Source organism: Lodderomyces beijingensis, assembly GCF_963989305.1.
Source record: "Lodderomyces beijingensis strain CBS 14171 genome assembly, chromosome: 7".
Taxonomy (NCBI): Eukaryota; Fungi; Ascomycota; class Pichiomycetes; order Serinales; family Debaryomycetaceae; genus Lodderomyces; species Lodderomyces beijingensis.
In genome coordinates, this window is record NC_089976.1 from 662,183 (window position 1) to 682,472 (window position 20,290).

At 46.7% G+C, this 20,290-nt stretch overlaps 9 protein-coding genes across 9 annotated transcripts; 5 read left to right on the forward strand and 4 right to left on the reverse strand. All coding sequences in view use genetic code 12, as the record gives it.

Moving 5' to 3' along the window:
• Positions 1 to 214: 214 nt before the first annotated feature.
• Positions 215 to 1,498, reverse strand: LODBEIA_P55560 (uncharacterized protein; the record flags this gene model as incomplete). Its single annotated transcript, XM_066975901.1, has 1 exon — positions 215 to 1,498. One exon carries the CDS (start codon positions 1,496 to 1,498, stop codon positions 215 to 217), a length of 1,284 nt encoding a protein of 427 aa, XP_066832494.1.
• A 3,361-nt stretch (positions 1,499 to 4,859) lies between these two features.
• Positions 4,860 to 6,707, forward strand: LODBEIA_P55570 (uncharacterized protein; the record flags this gene model as incomplete). Its single annotated transcript, XM_066975902.1, has 1 exon — positions 4,860 to 6,707. The coding sequence occupies one exon, from the start codon at positions 4,860 to 4,862 to the stop codon at positions 6,705 to 6,707; it is 1,848 nt and encodes a 615-aa protein (XP_066832495.1).
• A 144-nt stretch (positions 6,708 to 6,851) lies between these two features.
• On the reverse strand, positions 6,852 to 7,790 carry LODBEIA_P55580 (uncharacterized protein; the record flags this gene model as incomplete). The annotated part of the gene is made up of 1 exon (XM_066975903.1): positions 6,852 to 7,790. The coding sequence occupies one exon, from the start codon at positions 7,788 to 7,790 to the stop codon at positions 6,852 to 6,854; it is 939 nt and encodes a 312-aa protein (XP_066832496.1).
• Positions 7,791 to 8,119: 329 nt separating this feature from the next.
• Positions 8,120 to 9,760, forward strand: LODBEIA_P55590 (uncharacterized protein; the record flags this gene model as incomplete). Its single annotated transcript, XM_066975904.1, has 1 exon — positions 8,120 to 9,760. One exon carries the CDS (start codon positions 8,120 to 8,122, stop codon positions 9,758 to 9,760), a length of 1,641 nt encoding a protein of 546 aa, XP_066832497.1.
• A 469-nt stretch (positions 9,761 to 10,229) lies between these two features.
• Positions 10,230 to 11,129, forward strand: LODBEIA_P55600 (uncharacterized protein; the record flags this gene model as incomplete). Its single annotated transcript, XM_066975906.1, has 1 exon — positions 10,230 to 11,129. The coding sequence occupies one exon, from the start codon at positions 10,230 to 10,232 to the stop codon at positions 11,127 to 11,129; it is 900 nt and encodes a 299-aa protein (XP_066832498.1).
• A 190-nt stretch (positions 11,130 to 11,319) lies between these two features.
• LODBEIA_P55610 (uncharacterized protein) lies at positions 11,320 to 12,522 on the reverse strand (the record flags this gene model as incomplete). Its single annotated transcript, XM_066975907.1, has 1 exon — positions 11,320 to 12,522. The coding sequence occupies one exon, from the start codon at positions 12,520 to 12,522 to the stop codon at positions 11,320 to 11,322; it is 1,203 nt and encodes a 400-aa protein (XP_066832499.1).
• A 1,604-nt stretch (positions 12,523 to 14,126) lies between these two features.
• Positions 14,127 to 15,422, forward strand: LODBEIA_P55620 (uncharacterized protein; the record flags this gene model as incomplete). Its single annotated transcript, XM_066975908.1, has 1 exon — positions 14,127 to 15,422. One exon carries the CDS (start codon positions 14,127 to 14,129, stop codon positions 15,420 to 15,422), a length of 1,296 nt encoding a protein of 431 aa, XP_066832500.1.
• Positions 15,423 to 15,758: 336 nt separating this feature from the next.
• On the forward strand, positions 15,759 to 17,012 carry LODBEIA_P55630 (uncharacterized protein; the record flags this gene model as incomplete). The annotated part of the gene is made up of 1 exon (XM_066975909.1): positions 15,759 to 17,012. The coding sequence occupies one exon, from the start codon at positions 15,759 to 15,761 to the stop codon at positions 17,010 to 17,012; it is 1,254 nt and encodes a 417-aa protein (XP_066832501.1).
• Positions 17,013 to 17,129: 117 nt separating this feature from the next.
• LODBEIA_P55640 (uncharacterized protein) lies at positions 17,130 to 20,024 on the reverse strand (the record flags this gene model as incomplete). Its single annotated transcript, XM_066975910.1, has 1 exon — positions 17,130 to 20,024. One exon carries the CDS (start codon positions 20,022 to 20,024, stop codon positions 17,130 to 17,132), a length of 2,895 nt encoding a protein of 964 aa, XP_066832502.1.
• Positions 20,025 to 20,290: the final 266 nt, after the last annotated feature.

Sequence of the window (20,290 nt, forward strand, 5' to 3'; positions counted from 1 at the left end):
TTTGCTTTCAAAAGACACCCTTCTACCGTTTTGTTATTCAATTTGTTCGGGTCTAGATAATGATATGCATTTTCGTTTTCCTTTCTTTTTTTTTTTCAGATTTTGCAACCGCAACTGCTACAAATCTGGGTTTGGCTGCGAAAAGATAGTTGAGATTTCTATATGAAAAAAATGCACCATTTATAAATAACACTTAGAAAACAAGAAGAACTAGTTACAAAACTTTGTTTAAAAACTCGCAGATATGAACAATTCCAAAATACTCCTTCCTGTCCAAATTCAGTAATTTCAAATGAGGATTTTTCTGCAATTTGCTAGCGATGTCGTTCTCCATGAAAAGCGCAGCATCATGGACTCCCCATGGCTCCACCTCGATATTGATATAGGCGCCGTTCAACTTTTCATCGTCGGCGTATTCGTGGATCTTGGCATCGACAACACCGCCAGAGTCGAGCTTTTGTTTAATAAGAGGAGACTTGACTGCATACTGGCACCATTCGAGGATATCATCGCGGAATACTTCGTGTTCGCCCAAAACGACAAACACCGAGTGGCCCGCATCGTTGAGTGTTGGGATATCGTCCCAGTCGGAGTAGCTATAAGGGTGGTTCCCGGGAGAAATCAACATGTCCAAATGGCTGGGGTCCTCAACGACTTTCTTTTGGCCCAGCTCCGAGAAGAACCGCTTATGGTTCTTGGCGCCGATAATGGCGACTTGGCGGTTTTTTTCTTGAAAGAAGCGGTACTGGATGATATCGCGTTTACTGTTTTCGTAATAGGACCATCCTTTTGTTCCCTGGTGCGGTTCGGGGTGAAGCTTGACCCAGGGAGATATGAGCACCAATGATGTTGGCCAGGGAAGCGCTTTTTTCTGCTGCTGTTTGAGGTGTTGAAGAAAAGTTATCGCAATGTGGCCCCCGGCCGAATCGCCCATGAGGATTATATTGGTGTTTCCATCTCTAGCTGTAAGGGCCTCATAAGTTTCCGCAAACTGGTAAAGTTGAGAGGTGACATAATGGCCACGACTGGCCAACTTGTAGTCCAAGTGCAACACCGAGAGTTTATCTCTCTTTTTAGGCTCGAGCAAATGGTATATGCTCAACACCGACTGCATTTGTTCGGGCATTGCTTCCAAGTAGTATCCACCCCCGTGTAAGAAGATGAGAATTGGGTCATCTTTGCTTCTTTTTGTTGCTTCAACCAACCAGATGCTTTGCTTATCGTATCTTTGTCCATACTTGTTTAATCCTCGCGTTAAACTGGGGTATAACGACTTGATCATTTTGTTGATGAGAAAATAACTCGACAAGATGGAAATGACGTGGGCATCCTTGACTGGAATCGACAATGCTGTGCGGTAGAGCTGCAATTTCAAAGTGAGTCTCAAGTTGTTTCTGTATCTTTCATTGATGCCGCCAAAGAATGGGTATTTGATCAATGCTACGAGGAGCTTGATGGGAATGCTGAGGAGCACATACCAAGCTCTCAAGGATAACATTGCACTGGTGTTGTAAATCACAACAGACGTCTAGCCTTTCTTCAATATTATCTAGAGAGCGTTGGTAAAGTGAAAAAAAAAAAAAAAACTGAGAAGAAACTGGTGAAGACTGGGGTAGAAACATTTTCAAGAGTTGGAAATGTTGATTTTATAACCGAGAGGCATTTTCTTGACAACAAGAGCATGTGTGTGTTATGAACCAGGAGGGGGGGGGGGAAGCAATTGGTTAGAAACAGGATAATTCCTAACGCGAGTGAGAAGTGGGAGGGGGGAGGGGGGAAGATCGAGATGCGGTAGAAAGGACAATGGAGGGAGGAGTTGTTCTAGCTTGTATGTCAATGTGCATGTGGGTTGTGGGAGTTGGATGAGCTACATCAACTACTTGTTGTCGCTGTAGAAGGTGTAATAAGATACTACTCGTTGTGGTGTTGTAGCCTACGGTGGATCTTGTTCTTCTTGTTCCTCACCATCGTCATCGCCATCTCGACAGCTTATCACATGCCATTTGACGGAAACCAGTAGCAGTTTCAAATATAGGCGCTTACCCCAGACTCTGAAACCGTTCTCCTCTCCCCGCCCCCTTACCCCTCTCACACACTCTTTCGCGCCGTTGCCAACTCTGCAATAATTTTTCAAAATTGTATAATATCCTTTTCAATAACCAGAACGGGCAACAGACGACAATTTCACCATGCGGGGAGTTGTCCCCAGAGACACACTCTCTACTATGCTATGCACAGAGCGTATAGCCTGTCAAGGGTAGATCAACGGTAAAGACCGGGGTTCTTCTCTATCCTCGGGCCACAATGGTTTACTGTAGTTTGGCTTAGCTTGGCCTCTTGGACATTAGGCCTCGGATCTTTAGCTCTTTCAGGCGGAGAGAGAGTAGGCATGTTTGTGGCGATTACGTGGGCCTTTCTTTCGTATCTCTAACTCCGATTACGGATGCTAAATGCGACCGGTTGATGAAACCACCCGGTCTTGCAAGTTCTATATATAATTTTATCTCACCATAAGCGGAACGAGGAGGTTCGAAGAGGGGGGGGATTTTTCCTTTTCCGATCCTCAAAACTCAAATGCTGCAGTGAGATGCATACAAGACGTGAGTCACGTGACTTTGAAACTTTTTCAAGATTCTCGAGACATCGAGATTTCGATAACCAACTCATCCTTTCCCCCCCTCGCCTCTGTCGATGCAAGAAGCGACTGCTCTAGCGTGTAGGGTTTACTGTTAAAACTGGGCATGATTGACCAAAGGTTCATGTTTACTGTTAAAACTGGGCATGACTGACCAAAGGTTCATGTTCCATCGCACTCCTACAGAAGTTGAATGTAATTCTCATATTTTGTAAAAAAGAAATTGCCTCGATTCTTGGTACATAAACACTTACGCAGAGCTCTGCTGTTGCTATTACCGGAGTGGTTGTGGCTCGGCATCCAAGATCTAACCATGGGCGGACGACTCCCGGCGCTGTCGATGGAACCAAAAGAAAGAAAAATAGAAACAAAAAAAACAAAAGAAAACAGACAAGAACCATTTTGCAACTTGGCAACTGCGAGAGGACTTTGGCAAATCCATGCAGTAGCAACCAGATTACACAGCTTTTGGTCAAGGTCAATTGCTCCAAAAGGAGACGGAGACGGAGTAGGGAGGGCTCTGGTTGACCAATGAAACTTCAGCCAAAGGTAAGCCCCCCCCTGTGGTTCTTGCTGCTGTCACGTCGACATCTCTCTGTAGTTTATTTTCTTTTTTTTTTTTCAAGTAACGAAGCAAGAGCTTTGACCCAATGGCCTGGAAAAAGACCACTGGAACCACTGTGAATCATGAAGACAAAAGAAAGCAAAAAATTTTTTTAAAAAAATTACTTCATCCCAGGAGCTAACCACTGGTGATGACGTATGTCGTTTCTGTTTTGCAACTGCAGACTAAACTCCCGTAGCATATTTACGGATGATCCCGAGAGGAGTGGCACATCACCAACGGGTAGGTCTTGGCCTGCGCCAGTCCAAGCTTGATTTGTGACGTAGAACCAAAAGGACAAGAGAACAACCCCAAGCTTGCCCTACCGCATTTCCCGTCGGAATCCGATATGCGATGAGGCGCGCATCGGGAGAATATATCTTCATCTGCTCATGGTGCATCGAGACGGATCCGAGCCACAACAACAACAACAACAACAACTGCAACAAGAGGCCAACCAAGACAGCAACAACGGAAATCACGTCGAGAATAGGGACAGAGTTGAAAAGCCGAGAAGGAAGGAAAGAAGCACAATGGGCCTCTGCTGTTGGAAGAACCATGTGTCCAAACATGTAAAAAAAAAAAATCAAACCTAGATTGCAACAACTAAAGTTGGTTCTGGTTGGTGCCTCAAACCCTTTTGACGTAATGGCCTTTTTTTTTTTTTTTTTTTTTTTCAAATGAGTAGTGATGGGCATGGGGTTGGTTAAACCCAAGTAGAAAACGAAAAAGTGGGCTCACCCTTCAGCCACATGGCACATGGGAGATGTCCAAGCATGCCTCAAGTTACTTCCAGAAAGTGTCAACCATGATGGATTGAAGTATTTTCTTTTTTTCTTCAAAGGCAATGGCAATGACAATGGTTATTATTTGGCAACAGAGTGCCCCTATGGCACCCATGGTAGAGGGACACCGCCTCCCCATGTGGGGGGTGTGTGTCGTGTATTTTCTATAAAAGACACGTCATTGCTCCTGTGCACCTGTGCACGACCGCGCGACTCTGAAACATACCCATACGGAGGGGAGGAGGGGAGGATATGAGATAGCAACTATATGTCCATGCCAGTTGAACTTGCAAAGAAGGAGCAAATACGGACGGGAAATATATAAGCTTGCCTCCCAGTGAGCCATAGAGCTCGCGGCAATCCAAGCTCAAGCTTAACTCAAATTGAAAAACTGAAAATTGACAATTGGCAATCGCCTTGGGCCGGTTTCGATGATGTAATGCATATTTTCCACACACATTAGCCCAGTCTATCAGGCTAATCTCGCACTCGTATTTCTTTTCGAGTGTTAGGGCAATTTTACGCAAAGCCACTAGTGGTGGTGGTGATAGCGTACAGTTGAACTCCGTCCTATGGAGAAGCTATCACGGACTATATAAGTATCCCTTGCAATTGCCACATTTTCTTGCCTTGCGTTGCCCTTTTGCTCTCCCTTTCCTTTTCCCCTTGCTTTTCACGTCACGTCTGGTGGGTTTTCTACTCCTTCAAATAGTTATAGATAAGGTTATAGACACGGGAAGAGAGACCAATCCAGCCTGAACCAGGATTTTCATTTTTCGCTTTCCAATACCCACATAGAAGGAATTTCAAAAAACAGCAGCCAGTTGCAGGAAAAATGTCGAAAGTAGAAGCCAAGAGTGATTGCAGCGGTGGCGTGGTTGAAGAAGACGGCGGGGCCCAGTTTCAGTCCTACTTGAACAACGACGGCATTGACCAGTTGACTCCGCAAGAGAGAAAACACCGCGTTTCCTCGTTGTCCTTGAGTGATTTGAACCAGTGGCAAAACGGGCTCACCAAGTTGAGCTCGTCGGCGTCGTTGAGCAAAAACGGCGGCGGCAGCAGCAATAGCAACTTGTCCTCGGCCAATTTGAAAAAAGTGGACTCCTTGGCCAAGTTGTCAAGAAACTCGTCGATCATCAAGAGGAAGAAGAAACTGGTGATTGACCACGAAAGAGTTGCTTCCTATGCCTTTTGCTTTGATATCGACGGTGTCATTTTGAGGGGGCCAAACACTATTCCTCAAGCAGTTGAAGCCATCCGGATGTTGAATGGCGCCAACAAGTACAATATCAAAGTTCCCTCGATTTACGTCACCAACGGTGGCGGTAAACCCGAACAGCAGCGTGCCGACGACTTGAGTAAGCGCTTAAATACTCACATCACCAAGGAACAAATTATACAGGGCCACACCCCCATGAGGGACTTGGTTGGCGTTTACAAGAATGTCTTGGTTGTTGGTGGTGTCGGCAATGTTTGCCGTAATGTTGCAGAATCGTATGGTTTCAAGAATGTTTACACTCCCTTGGATATCATGAAGTGGAACTCGGCCGTTTCGCCCTATCATGACTTGACCGAGGAGGAACACACATGCACTAGAGAAGTTGACTTTAGCAAGACTCCAATTGACGCGATTATGGTGTTTGCCGACTCGAGAAACTGGGCTGCCGACCAGCAAATAATTTTGGAGTTGCTCTTGTCCAAGAATGGCGTGATGGGTACCCAATCAAAGACATTTGATGAAGGACCTCAAATCTATTTTGCCCACTCGGATTTCATTTGGGCGACAAACTATAAATTGTCGCGTTACGGAATGGGCGCGTTGCAAGTTTCCATTGCCGCTTTGTACAGAGAACACACGGGTAAAGAGTTGAAGGTTAATCGATTTGGTAAGCCTCAACATGGAACCTTTAAATTTGCCAACAAGGTGTTGAGCCATTGGAGACAAGGCGTCTTGGATGACCATTTGAAGAAATTGAGCATTAATGACCCCGATGCCAAGAATGCCGATATCTTGATCAATGAAGATGGAGAAGAAATCATCAATCAGGAGAAATTGGAGTCTTATTCCTTTTCCGATAGCGAAGACGAAGACGAAGACGACGAGAAGGACGAAGAAGAGTTGGAAAAGGAAATCACCGTGGGCAAACAAAAGGCCAAGGCTGATCTCGAGAAGCACATTGGTAAAGTTGCCGAAGTCGGTACCCCCGATAAAATCACCTTGCAATTGCCACCCGCCTCTACCGTTTACTTTGTTGGCGACACCCCCGAGTCCGACATCAGATTTGCCAACTCGCACGATGCCTCTTGGTACTCGATCTTGGTGAAGACGGGCGTTTACCAAGAGGGCACCGAGCCCAAATACAAGCCCAAGTACTTGTGCAACGATGTGTTGGAAGCCGTCAAGCATGCAATCGAAAGAGAACACCAGTTTGAGTTGGCGGAGTGGAATGAAACTGCTACCGAGGAAGACGAGTCGAGCTCCAATGATCGTGGATCTAGATTGAACTTTGCTGATTTGGTCATGACTCCTAGCGACAAGAAGAAGACTGAGGACGAGAACAAGAATTTGGACAAAAAAGAGGAAACCACAGCACCTTCGAAGAGCATTGAAGAGTCTGAAGAGCTTGAGATCCCCGACGTGTTGGCTGCTCAAATTAACAAGGTTAAAGATGTTGGTAAATAGAGAGGATTTAAAAAAGAAATATATATAGAGCTTCTTTTTTTTTTTTTTTTTTTTTTTTTTAAGGGGTAGAAGGTGGGAAGCCGTGGGAAGCCTTTTTCATTAGGGGGCGCAAGGCACCTTTTTTCTTTCCTTCAGTATATATTTTCACATTCGATCTTGTTTGATCTTGGATAGGATGATCCAGTACCAAGGAGGCAATAGCAATATAACCAAGGCCTCTCTCACGAGATCAAACTTCTTGATACCATATTTAAGCAAAGTCTGTCTCCGTAGCTGTCTCTTGCGTTCGTCCTCCTCGTAATGCAAGGGTGAACTAAGCAAAAACTCTCGGCAGCACCACCAGAAATGGCCCAAACCGTAACTCATCAAGTAATAGTACATCAAGGGATGAGTAACCCATTTCTTCACCGTATTCCACATCCCGCGGCCAACACCTCCCACACCATCCACACCAGCACCATTGCCAGCACCAAAGATATCCAGTCCAGTATCCACCCACTCGTTACTCAGCAACAACGTGATCGCAGCCGAAAGAAAAGGATAATACAGATTGCTCAACTGGAACACGCCAAAGAAATTGATCTGTTCATGCGGCGACAACTTCGAATCGATGTAAACGAGAGCCAGGATCAAGACCTGGCCCAACTCCAACATCGTCACCTGGAACCGGTAATGGACCACCGTCGCCACCACCAAGACACTCGCGCTCACCTGGATGAAAAACCACAAGAAATCCAAGCTCTTGTTGCGATGGATGAACGCGGTCAACACTTGCCGTTGGCGTGCGTTCAAGCTGTCGATTACCGAGAGCGGCATGTGCGCGGCTGTGGTCTGGAACGACGTTTCCACCTTGCTGCACCGCGAGGAGATTTGCCAGAGCGTGAATATCAAGTCGAACGAAAGCGGGCCAAACGTGATGAAGCTGGTGATGAGGCGCCAGTTCTGCGTTGACCAGGCGCGGCCGGGCATAAAAAGGAGGTTCGAGTGCTTGATTTTGTGCAGGGCTATGAGGAGCGAGGCGGTGATTGTCGCTATGCACCAGCCTTTCGTCACGGGCGGGAGGTTAGCTAGCACTGCGTCCATGATCTTGGTGGGTTGTGGTTGCTTGGTTCGTTTGATGGTGATGTGTCTCTTGGAGGAGGAGAATTGGGGGAGAAAAAGAGCGCCCGTGCGGCGTGGCGTGTTTTTGCCGAATTTGGGTCCTGGCTCCAAAACGTCATCTTTTTGCTGATTTGGCGCTTTCTAGAAATCGAGGGCAAATCTTGCAGCATTATACAGTTGGCGTTGTTGTTGTAGAAGTGTGTAACAGATAAGAAGTCGAGGGTTGGCAAGTACTGGTTTCGGAGGCTATAAAAGGCAGTGGATCATCACATCGCGTTGCGTCAGATCAGCATCGAGATCATATCAACATCATGGAAGGGGACTTGACAAAGACAACCACAAACGGCGGTGGGGGAAATCAAAAATTTGCATTGGACCAAGATTCAGATTTATCGATACTAGACCTATTCCAAGACCTCGTCGAGTTGGACCAATACTCGGTTCAGGAGGACATTCCAAATGCACGTCTCATCTCCAGCTCAGATTCAGATACAGACTCAAGAGGTGGTGAAAACAATACTCTCGCGCGACTACAACAGAAATACCCGGCGTCGACGATGAGGGAGATGATGAGTCAAACCAAGTTACTTTGCGCCAAAGTTGAGACTGTATTGAACAGAATGGAGGGAGCGGATTTAGACCAGGAAGAATCCCATGATGTGCAAACTGCCGCCGCCCATGCCGCTAGCGTCAACGCGGAGAATCACTCGAGGCTGGACTCACCAGAGGCACAACGACAGGCGCCAATATCCAGCAGCAACCTCCGTCTCCAGGAGCACCGAAATGACCAAGATGTCCGCGCCGTGATTTCCCATTCTCACGACAGTAGACACTTGCAAGATCCCATGACTCAAGCCATTGACGCAGTGCTGCGTCCACGAGAACGTACCTGGGTCTACGACAATAGCAGCGACAACAACAATGAAAATGACCACGATCAAGGCGGTGCTTACATGAAGGAAATCTTGGCTCCTTACAACTACCTCCAAAAAATGGCCAGCAACAACAAGAACATGCGCAGCAAATTCATAAATGCATTCAACGAAGTATATTGTCGAATCACCCGACAGGAAGTCTTGGAACTGATCAACGACGTTGTTTCTCAACTACACAACGCATCGCTTTTAATCGACGACATTGAGGACGACTCCAAGTTCCGACGCGGCGAACCGGCTGCACACACCGAGTTTGGCATCCCCTTGACGATCAACTGTGGCAACTACATCTATTTTGAAGCGTTGCTGACCTTGCATCAACTATGGCGCACTTGCAGTGGCGATTACGCCGTTTTGGACCGGGTGATTCGCACATTTATCTTTGAAATGAAGGATCTACACAAGGGCCAAGGCCAAGATATCTTTTGGCGCGACGAGCTTTGCCAATTGCTGCAGTTGCCCACTTTGAGCGATTATTTCCAAATGGCCAAAAACAAGACTGGAGGCTTGTTTCGATTATCTGTGAAATTGCTCGCTTTGTTTTCACCAAACTGGAGCCAGCTCGATGTGCCGAGGCTCGAACAGATTGCCAATTGCTTGGGGATCTTGTATCAAGTGCGAGATGATTATTTGAACCTCGTGGACTCGAGGTATTGCCATATGAAGGGTATCAAAGGGGAGGACTTGATTGAAGGCAAGATTTCCTTGCCTATTTTAATTTGCTTACGTGAAGAGCTTGCTCGACTTGAACAGCACCAACTACCCAAATCTGCATCGGCATTGGTTGACTTGTTGTACAACCATTCAAGTCAAGATGAAAGACTAAGGAGAAGAGATCTTCATAGCAAAGCGTTGAAGTTGCTCACTAGCGACCGCATTACCGACGAGACGTTTAACGTGCTTGTTATTCTCCAGCGCAAGATCCACGAGCTTGCTGCTTCTGCTCCCTTGAACTCGAGACCATTGACTGATCTCGTTGACAAACTATGCGAACATTGCTTCAACTGTAGACATTAGCTAGTGACAAACTTGTATAGACTATATAGATGTTAGCTTTAAAAAAGAATAAACAGGTTTGGATATTAAGAGCTTAGTAGATTAGCTCGTCTCCACAAGACATGCTGTTTTATGACGAGCTACTTAAGGGGTCCTTGGTGTATTCGGCCTCGTCATCTGAGATCTGCCCTCGATATAGAGTGCTTCTGCAACCTGGGAAATCTATAAGCTCTCTATACAGCCACCTGAGTTTTCACTTCTACGAGCTACTAATACTCCTCTGTTGGGATCTGCATCGGCAAGTGTAAAATCTACACTCTCTACCGTATAATTTGAATAAGGAACCATGGCGTCAAAAACTGCCTAGTTGAACCTCAGATTCAACACCTAAAAAATAGCCCCCCCCCCACGATCTCGATCTTGAAAAATTCGAAAAAAAATCATCATCATCTCATCCCATCCCCACCCACAGAGGCAAACACACAGGCAAATGTTATATCTAATAGGGCTAGGACTCTCGCACGAGTCAGACATAACCGTGCGGGGCCTCGAGACCGTGAAACGCTGCACGCGCGTCTACCTCGAAGCATACACCTCGATCCTCATGGCAGCAGACCTCGCGCTGCTCGAAGCATACTACGGCCGCAGCGTCATCCTCGCCGACCGCGAGCTCGTCGAAACGGGATCAGATGAGATCTTACGTGGCGCCAACGAGGATGACGTGGCGTTCCTCGTTGTGGGTGACCCTTTTGGAGCCACGACGCATACTGATCTCGTGATCCGGGCTCGTGAAATGGGCATCGCGGTGGAGACGATCCATAATGCGAGCGTGATGAATGCCGTGGGTGCGTGTGGGTTGCAATTGTACCAATTCGGACAGACCATCTCGCTTGTCTTCTTTACTGAGTCGTGGAAACCCGATAGTTTCTACGATAAGATCATGGAGAACCGCAAGATTGGCTTGCACACGTTGATTTTGTTGGATATCAAGGTTAAGGAGCAGAGTTTGGAGAATATGGCGCGTGGACGGTTGATTTACGAGCCGCCTCGTTATATGGATATTGCGACTGCGTGTCTGCAGTTGCTTGAGGTGGAAGAGATGAGGAAGGAGCAGGCGTATACTGAAAATACTCCCGTGGTGGCGGTGTCGCGGTTGGGTTCGCCGACGCAGAAGTTCAAAGCGGGCACGTTGAAGGAGTTGAGCGAGTACGACTCGGGGGCACCGTTGCATACTTTGGTGATGTTGGGGCGTCAGGTGCATGATTTGGAATTGGAGTATTTGTATCAGTTTGTTGATGATAAAGATGCGTTTAGGCTGAAAGTGGAGCAAGATCAAGAGTTTTTCAAGCCACCGCCTTATGTTCCTCCTGAGGAAAACCTCAGCGATTGAGATAAAAAAAAACCCCTAGAGTTCTGATATAAATATATATATGTGAGTGTGTTGATTTAATGCATGCAATATAAATAAATTAATCCTCCTTCTTGGTCTTGTTCTTCTTCTCCTTTTCATCCTCCTGCTGAGTTCTGATATAAATATATATGTGTGAGTGTGTTGATTTAATGCATGCAATATAAATAAATTAATCCTCCTTCTTGGTCTTGTTCTTCTTCTCCTTTTCATCCTCCTGCTGGATATCTGGCCAGATATTTTCATTGACATCCCACAATAGCCAGTCATACCATCCCATGTACGCGGGAATGATCGTCACCAAATGCCACAAGCTGTGGGCGTCGACCAAATCCCACAAGATCGGAGGGAAATCAATGATTTCCAATGACATTCCACAAAGGACAATGGTGCATAGTAGCAAAGGGTACAACGTGTACAATTTAGCACTCCGCGAAAAGAAACTGGGCAAAATGATGCGTTTGAAATCAATGTATTGCAAGTGGTTGGTGTTGACCTTGCCCTTTTCTTGCTGTTCCACCCAGTAGTATTTGCTGTACAAGTTGTACACGACTAAGCAGTAGAACAAGTTTTGGCACATGCCGATGCAGATGTTGGCTCTCATGTTGTAAGTGTACGACCAATCGCGTATTAGCTTTTGCAAATGGTAAGCGTACGCTAGCAAACACAAGGAAGAAAAAGCCCATCGGTATACTTTTCGATCACTTCTGTAAAGCTCAAACAACCGCGAGCCAAGCACGTGGAACCCCGACATCACGGTGGCTCCCGCGAGATAATAGTCCAAATGTTCAGTCATGCGGTAGTCTCTCGTGTGGAACACGGTGCTCGCAATCCACGCTGCCATGGTGACAATGCAGCTCAAAAACGCATTGAGGTACTGCTGCTTCAATCTAGGGGGAACAGACTTGTCACGCAACACCTTGCTGATCTTGACAAAGCCATACCTGTAATTGACGTAGAAGTTGCCCAACGACATGAGCACACTGGTCAACTCTTGGACCCCGCCGATTCTCCAAAATGGCCATTTCCCGTGAAACTGGTAGATTTCCTCGTTGTTCTTTCTTCGCTCGGCAGTAATGACTCGTTGGCATTGGTAGTCGCAGTTCAGCTCACACGTCCATCCGAGTAGTCTGAGATGCCAGGGCAAGGGCATCGGTGTAAACTGCCACGTGGGATTGTAGTAGTCGAGATACTGGCCCTGCGCTAGAAGCTCCTCCGCGTGTTGCTGCTGGAATATGTGGTATTGATTGTCGTAGCACGTTATCTGTTCGCATTGGTAAACGCAGTCCATGAAAGCGTATAGATCATCGCCCGGTGAGCCCAACGCCGTGTTTAACGCCAAGAAGATGGAGATGATGGTGGTTATGAAGTGCATACTGGGATGTGTGTGGAATGAGGAAACGGGGGGGGGGGGAGGTGATCTTGAGCTATGGATTGGATAAAGGGTACTTCAAAAATGTGAGAAAAGAGCCATTGGCTTGCCCCGGGATAGTAGCCAGCTGAAAAATAGAATGATGAGCAGTCGTTGTCGATGTATCTGTCAACTTATGTATATGAATAGTCTCTGGAGTCGGGAGGTTTCAGCGGCTAACGTGAAATTTCGCGGCTCCAAAAAAGAGAACTATTTGATAATCTCAGCGTTGGAGTTGGAACAATAGGACTCGTACAACCACGGCGGCTCAACAATAGTGTACAGGTCGAGGGATGTTCAATTCGCTGTACTGTGGTGGTTTTCTGATGTTGTGGCGAGGTACAGTACGGAGCGACCCCAGCTTCTAGCCGGAGTGTGCCAAAAAGCAAGTTATGGTTGGATTTGGCGGTCAAGCCATTGGGTAGACAAGGGAACGTGGTCCGCTCCAGATTAGCCACATGTCAAAGTTGCAAGAGCCTGTAATAAACGCCACCAACAGTGGACGCCATTAACTTCAGGAGAGGGACTAGAGCTATTATGGTTCGAGAGGACAAGCATTTGACAGGACAAGTGGTCGCTTGAGGACTCGAGGGAGAGCCAGGACAGAAGAGCCCTCCTCAGAGCTTTGCTTCTTCTACCGTGCCGTTCTGAAACACAGAGATTTCCTTTTTGCAGCCAGGTTTGCTAAGCATCAACTTCCACGAACATCTGGTTTCCATCTTCGCTTTCTATCGTCTTCCTTTCTTTTTCACTGCCGATTGCATAATATCCGATCAATGACAGCCGGTGAATGAGAACAGCTTCAAAGGAGACTCACCAGAGGAGGTCCGCCGACGAGGTGGTTATTTGAGTCTCTCCTTTATTTCTTTGGTATTAGAGCCGCCGAGAACCCGATTCCAAGGCAACAGTAACGGTACATGAAAGACAAGACAGCTGCTCTGCTGCCCTCTGCGCTCTGCCGCTCTACGCTGTGGGTGTATGTCCATGTGCATGTGTGCATGTGCATGTGTATCTTGATGGCACCCACTTGAAGTTGTAATCTCGGTTATCTCCGGCTGGCTCATCGCCATTGCCTCGGCCAATTTGATAGCGATATTTTTTATTTCATTTTACGAGAGAACAGAGGTATCACCACCGCCACCACCAAGAACCATCCCCGGGCAATCCACACCTCTGCGTCAGAAAGAGACATTTTTGCCTTTTCTTGTTGCTGTGAAGAAACTTTAAACCTATTCGCTTTTCTTGGAAATTGCGGTGACCTCAAATTCGAAGCATAAAGTCTGTTGATGTAGGGGGAGTTTAATAATAATGACAAGAATAAAAAAATGATGATAAAATTTGAACAATTATCGAGCAATAAAAGCTTGGTGTAGGAGCCAAAAGACCCCTCAAGCACAAGAAATCAGTTTGACAGTTATGGCAGCTCAAAAACAGACAGGGAGGGTTGGTGAATTTTTGAAAGATTATATAAAAAACGCCGGCCATGAAGTATGGACAAAGTCTGCCAACAGTTTTTTTTGTTTTTGGATGATTTCTTTTGGACAGAGGCAAAGCAAGGAAAGGAGAAAATGTCATCACTTACTTTTGCGGGTCTTTTGGTTTTGATTTCAATCCCATTCAAGCTCTTGTACGTGCTACTTTGCTACCCATTTAGAGGAGGAGTCAATCCCAAGTTCCGCAGCAGTTTGTCAAATTCGTTGAAATGGCAGCTTTCAAGAACAGCGTTGTCTATGCCTGTGCCTTGTGCCTGGATCTTGTCGATTCCTTCAGCCAAGATCACCATCCGTAAAGTCTTGCCATTCAAGTTCCCCGCCTTGGTCCAAGGATTGGGCAAGTACGGTGAACAATATGACGATCAAAGTATATGGTTGGTTGAAGCTGAAGGTCGAGACAAGGCGGATCCCATTATCATCTTTTTGCACGGTGGTGGGTATTTCATCGATGCTAGACCCGAACAATTTGAGTCGGTGTTGAGCATTTACCATTTGCTCGAGCCGGAAAAGAAGGCCACCTTGTCGGTTTTGTACTTGGATTACAAATTGGCCCATCTGGGCCACACCATCACCACGCAATTGCATCAGCTTGTGGAAACCTACCAGAGATTAACCGTGCAGGATGGCAACAGCAACATCATCTTGATGGGCGATTCAGCCGGTGGCCACTTGGCAATCACCTTCTTGCAGTATATCCGCCAAACAAAAGACGAAACAAAGATGCCCTGGCCGAAATCGGTGATTTTGATTTCCCCAGCAGTTAAAGTCAACCCTGAACCACACCAATTCGAAACAGGTTGGTCATATTTCGATAATAAAGATATCGACATGGTGCAATATAAAGTCATTCACAGTTCAAGTTACCAAAACGCCATAGTGGGCGAATTGGACATCACCAGTTTGTTGGTGTCCCCAGGTAATGCCCAGTATAAACATGGCGATTGGGACGATATCCCTACATTCACGCAGAGTGGCTACTCTCTGTTGACCTTGGTGGGCGAACACGAGCTGTTGCGAGATGATGTGCTCGAATGGTGCCGATACGCTGTGAAATCACCACTTACAAAGCAAAAAGTTGACTCTATGGGAATATACAATGCCGATCTACACCAATACAAGAACGAGGGTGGCGGCGACAAAGGCGCGCGCGCCGAAGTCTATGTTGAACCATGGGGTATCCATGACGCGGTGTTATTCTTTGAGAACCATGTGGCTGCGAAAGTCGCCCGAGGTGCTGAGTTGAAGCATTTGGACCCTGTTGAGTTTTTCGGCATTGTTAAAGTCACCGAGTTTTTAAATACCATCCTAGAATGCCCCAAGAATACAAGAAAAGAAGAATCTGAGAAATGCAACATAAATACCCAACCTTAGCATCACTATCTGATGACGTTGAAAAGGGTTCCCCAGATTTAAGGTGTTTTGCTGGCGTGGTTGGGGCCGATGAGCTTTGTGGGGGGGAGGAAACCTCTTTCCCATGTTAGCGCGTTGTTGAAAAATGAAAAAAAATATCACCATTAAGCGGACGTTGCCACATCTCCTCATCTCCCCACAAACAAATTATTCCTCCCGAATCCGGTTTATAAAGTCAACCCACTCCATCTACAAATGATCAGATAATCCAATGCGAAAGCACTCTCATCTCAAAGAGATGACGTGAAAAAAACGTCGAAAATTGCATTGAAAAAAACCCGCAAATAACGCAACGATATGTTTTCGCTCAAGGCATGGATTCAAATCTTGGGGTACCCGTTGAAATACATCTACACCATCTTGGTGTTCCCCTTTAGTGGCGGCACGTTCCCCGGGAAATACCAGACCTCGCTCCGGCAGACGCTCAAGCTCTTGAAGTACCGCGCGGGGCTATCATTGCCGATAACAGACGCCTGGATCTTGTCGCGGTCAACGTCGCTCGAGATCATCCACGGCGTCGCGCGGTCTCATCCTCACCTAACGCGAAACTTGAACAATTTCGGCAAGAGCTATGATGATCAGAGCTATTGGCTTGTGGAAGCGCCGCATCGCGGGCCGCACGATCCGATTATAGTCTATTTGCACGGGGGTGGATTCGTGCACCAGACGAAGCCGCAGCAGGTTGAAACGGTGCTTGCTATATACCACTTGCTAGACGAGGCTCAGGGTGCTCGCACGTCGATCTTGCATTTGGATTACAAGTTGGCGTGCCACGGGTACACCGTGCCGACGCAGCTTTACCAGTTGCTGGACGTCTATGAGAAATTGACGGTGCGCGATGGCAATAGCAATATTGTGTTGATGGGCGATTCAGCTGGAGGAGTGTTGGCGGTGCTGTTTCTCCAATACCTCAAACGCCATCCTCCAGCTCCGTCACCGTCGTCATCTACCCCGGATGGGATCACGTGGCCCGCGGCGTTGGTGTTGATTTCCCCCTGGATGAAGATCTTTGCCGACGCGTACCAGTTCCAGCCAGGGTGGTCGATCTACGACAACAAGGACCGCGACATTGTGCCGTATCGGCCCCACACCGATACCGGCAGAAGACGCGGGATATTGGGGGATTACTTGAGTGCAGCAGATCTATTGATATCTCCCGGTAATTTGAAATACAACGTTAGACACTGGTACGATATCCCCACGTTGAACCAAAACTCCGTGTTTGTAATCTTGGGGGAACACGAAGTTTTCGTAGATGACATTTTGGAATGGTGTCGTGTCGCTTTACCTGGATGTGACTTAAAGAGACCCAGAGCTAAAAATGACGCTGTGTTTGACCAACTGATTCACGAGTACAGGAATGAGCAAGGAAATGGCCATTTGGTTGATGTGGTAATCGAACCCTGGGGTGTTCATGTTGGCAGCTTATTTTTCGAAAATGTTGTTAGTCAGCGGATCAAGAAGGATGAGTTTGTACAAGCGCTGGATTTAGACCGCGATGAGTTTTTCGGGGTGGTTCGTATTGTGGAGTTTTTGAACCGCACATTGTGATGCTCTGTGGTTGAGATTGGAACCAGGTGAAACAAAAATCTATTACTATATAAACAATGAAGAGAAAGGTCCAGAATTGAAAAAAGTGCTTATCGTCATCGTCTTTGGTTTTCATTTTTAAAACTTGTCATTGAAGAACAAGTCATAATTGCCGTAATCATAGGGCATATTCGAGCTTCCGACCTTGCCAACACCAGCAGTTTCATTACTGACAAACAACTGTTGAAAGTTGATCAAACTTTGCAAATCACCATTGTTCACTTCGTCGCCGAAATTGAAGCAATTCAATGCATCTTCATCTTCATCTTCCTCCTCCTCTTCTTCTACTTCTTCCCCATCAACGCCAACCAGTAGTACCTCTCCGCTTCTCTTGCTCTTCTTTCGGTTGGCCAACGCGACAAGCAAATCAGTACCAATCTCAGCATACCTCTCGGCACCCTTGTTGCAAGTTGAATAGTGCTCCAAGATGTAAACGGCATTGCGCAACAAATTTATCAAGTCGGACTCAGCATAGCCTTCTTCTTCAAACCCACCGTTCAAAATGGCAATCCCGATAAAGATGGAGCTGTAAAAGCAACACGTGATAATGACATAACACTCCATCCGCTTGACGTCGACAAACGCGGTGTTGATGTAGTGATTCATCAACTTCACGGCGAGGATGCTTGCCTTTGTTGCAGCTTGGCAAAACTGTTTCGAGGACTGGGTATCCTTGAGTGTTGTGTCATGATGGGCCTTGTTGACGTTGGCCACGGCATCAAACATGAAAAAGGGGCGACACAAAAGCATGATGGCGTATAGCTGCAACAAATGCATCATGAGCACAATCTGAGTGTTTCCCCCGTCTTCGTTGCTCGGGATATCGTTTGGCTTCAAGATGTTGTCGATTTGGAAAATCGGGTCCAAGTTGGCTGACCATGACTTGAGTTGCACTGCCAAGCTCTTGGTGCGCGCAATGTCAATGATGCGGTTCTGATAGAAATTGGCAACAATCTTGCCTATAAGAGTGCTGATTTTGGCAACTTCAATCTGGCAACGAGCGTTGAAATTGAGATTCAGCACTAGAGTTATCGAAGGCTTGAACCGCGTGGGATCGTCCCAGTCATAGTCGTTGATGTTCAATGGCCGACCAATGAAGACAGATGAGATCCGGTCTGATGAGTAAAGCGAGCGGAATATCCGCTTGCGGTACTCTGCTTCGTCAGCCAAATTGGAGAATTGCTCATTGATAAAGATTCGGTGTAGACCCAATGACTGCGCAAACTTGATGGCGATGTTTAAGTGGATCCACGCTGTGGATTTCTTGAGGATCGATTGGTAGTAGTGGAACTGGAGGTAGTTGCTAATCACACACCAAAGTTCACTATCTTCAACGAGCGATTGCGACAAGTAGCGTCCCGTGTTGAAAAACTTGGCACCGAGTTCAGCTGCTGGAATCTTGCGAGAAAAGTCATAGTAGGTTGCCCCAATTGCAAGGACAAAATACAATTGAACCATTTTGTTTTGGTTGTCCTCAGCGAGCGGGTCGTCATAGATCGGATTGACGATATTCTTGTAGAAAGTGTCAATGTCGTAAACAAAAAACGTATCATTGATATTTCTCTTGAATTGCTGAATGTAGATATCTCGATCTTCAACCGACGGCAAGCCGGTGATTTCCTTGACCACTTTCAATGGCTTGTCGATAACGGGACACCCTCTTAAATCCTCGGTGAGCTTTGTCGAGCCCACGTACTGGTAAAAGATGTTCCGCGTCTCGTAAAGCAACGAAAGCGGGCTTGTTTCTCCCATGTATCTAAAAGTGCCGGTTTGGTCATTCAACAAGATGCAGCTTTTGCCAGCTTGGTTATCAACCCCATCCTTTTCTTCATCCTTGGATCCTGCTTCTTCGTCTTCTTCTATCGGCACGTCGTCATCACGACTGCTATTACTATTATCATTATCATTATTATTATCATTATTACTATTATTACTGTTGTTGCCGGCTTCGTCACCCTCAGTAACTTCGTCAAGTGATCTCTTTTTAGAATTCAAGGGAAAAGACAATAAAGGTTGCAATGACTTGGGAATGTATCTTTTGCCTCCTGCTCCTCCACCAGGTGTTTCTGCATTTGAGCTGGGAGTCGTTTCTGGAGTTGGCATGCTATGATGCAGTGGCTGTCCTTGTGGGGGTAGAGGTGGAGCAGGCTGGTGTTGGTGGTGGTGCTGCTGAGGTTGCGATTGAGGTTGAGGTAAAGGTGGAACTTGATGATAATATTGATGCTGTTGCTGCTGTTGCTCTGGTTGGGGTTGTATTGTAGGTAGGCTGCAAGACGAACTCGGGTGGGAATCTGGAGGTCTCATTTGGCCGAGAGGCTGCGCAAATTTCAGAGGCGAAGCTCTCGGTAACTGCTGAATCGGTTGTGGTGAATAGCGGGGTTGTTGATCTGGATAGGGAAGCAGCTGACGCAGCGAGTAGCCACTATCAACCGGAGGCAGTGGAGGAGCGGGCATTTGGCTTTGCGGTGGTCCATACGGATGTTGTTGTGGTTGTTGTGGTTGTTGTGGGTGCTGATGGTGGTGGTGACTATAGAAATGGTTTGGGCCGTCAGGCGGAGTAATCTGCTGGCTAGGATATGGATCACGAGCAGGGTGATATTGTGGATCACCATAGCTCTGTGGTTGTTGTTGTTGTTGCTGTTGTTGCTGTTGTTGCTGTTGTTGCTGTTGCTGTTGCTGCTGCTGTTGCTGCTGCTGTTGCTGCTGTTCTTTGATCCGTTGCAACTCCTCCTGTTCTTGTCTCAATTTCTTTTCCTTTATCTGGGCCATTCTCTCACTCTTCAATGATCTCTTGTCAATGATGGTATAAGTACACTCAAACCCTTTCTTGACACACAAGTCACACGGAGTCAAGCCCGAGCATTTGTATTTCCTCTTTTTGCACGAGTCGCAAGCCGAGGACACTTTCTGTCTCTTTTCCGGCGGCAACTTTCTCAACCGTTTGTAGGTTATAGAAGGTGGTTGGTTCCCCATACCAGCTGTCCCTCTTCTCACTAATCAAAAAAAAAACAAAAAAAAAAAAGTAAACTGCCACTTGTGTATGTTCCTTGCAATGGTGGTGACTTGTTTCAAAAGTTGGAGATTTCCGCCAAATTGAGTGCACGGGGATGTTGAGTGTGTGTGTGGAAGGAAGGGATGTATGACAATACTTATATTTGCAACTACTACGTCCGTGCAAACTCTAATCGATGTCGGCGACGCAGCTGAAACGTAGATAAAAAGAAGCCGGGATTCGCTTA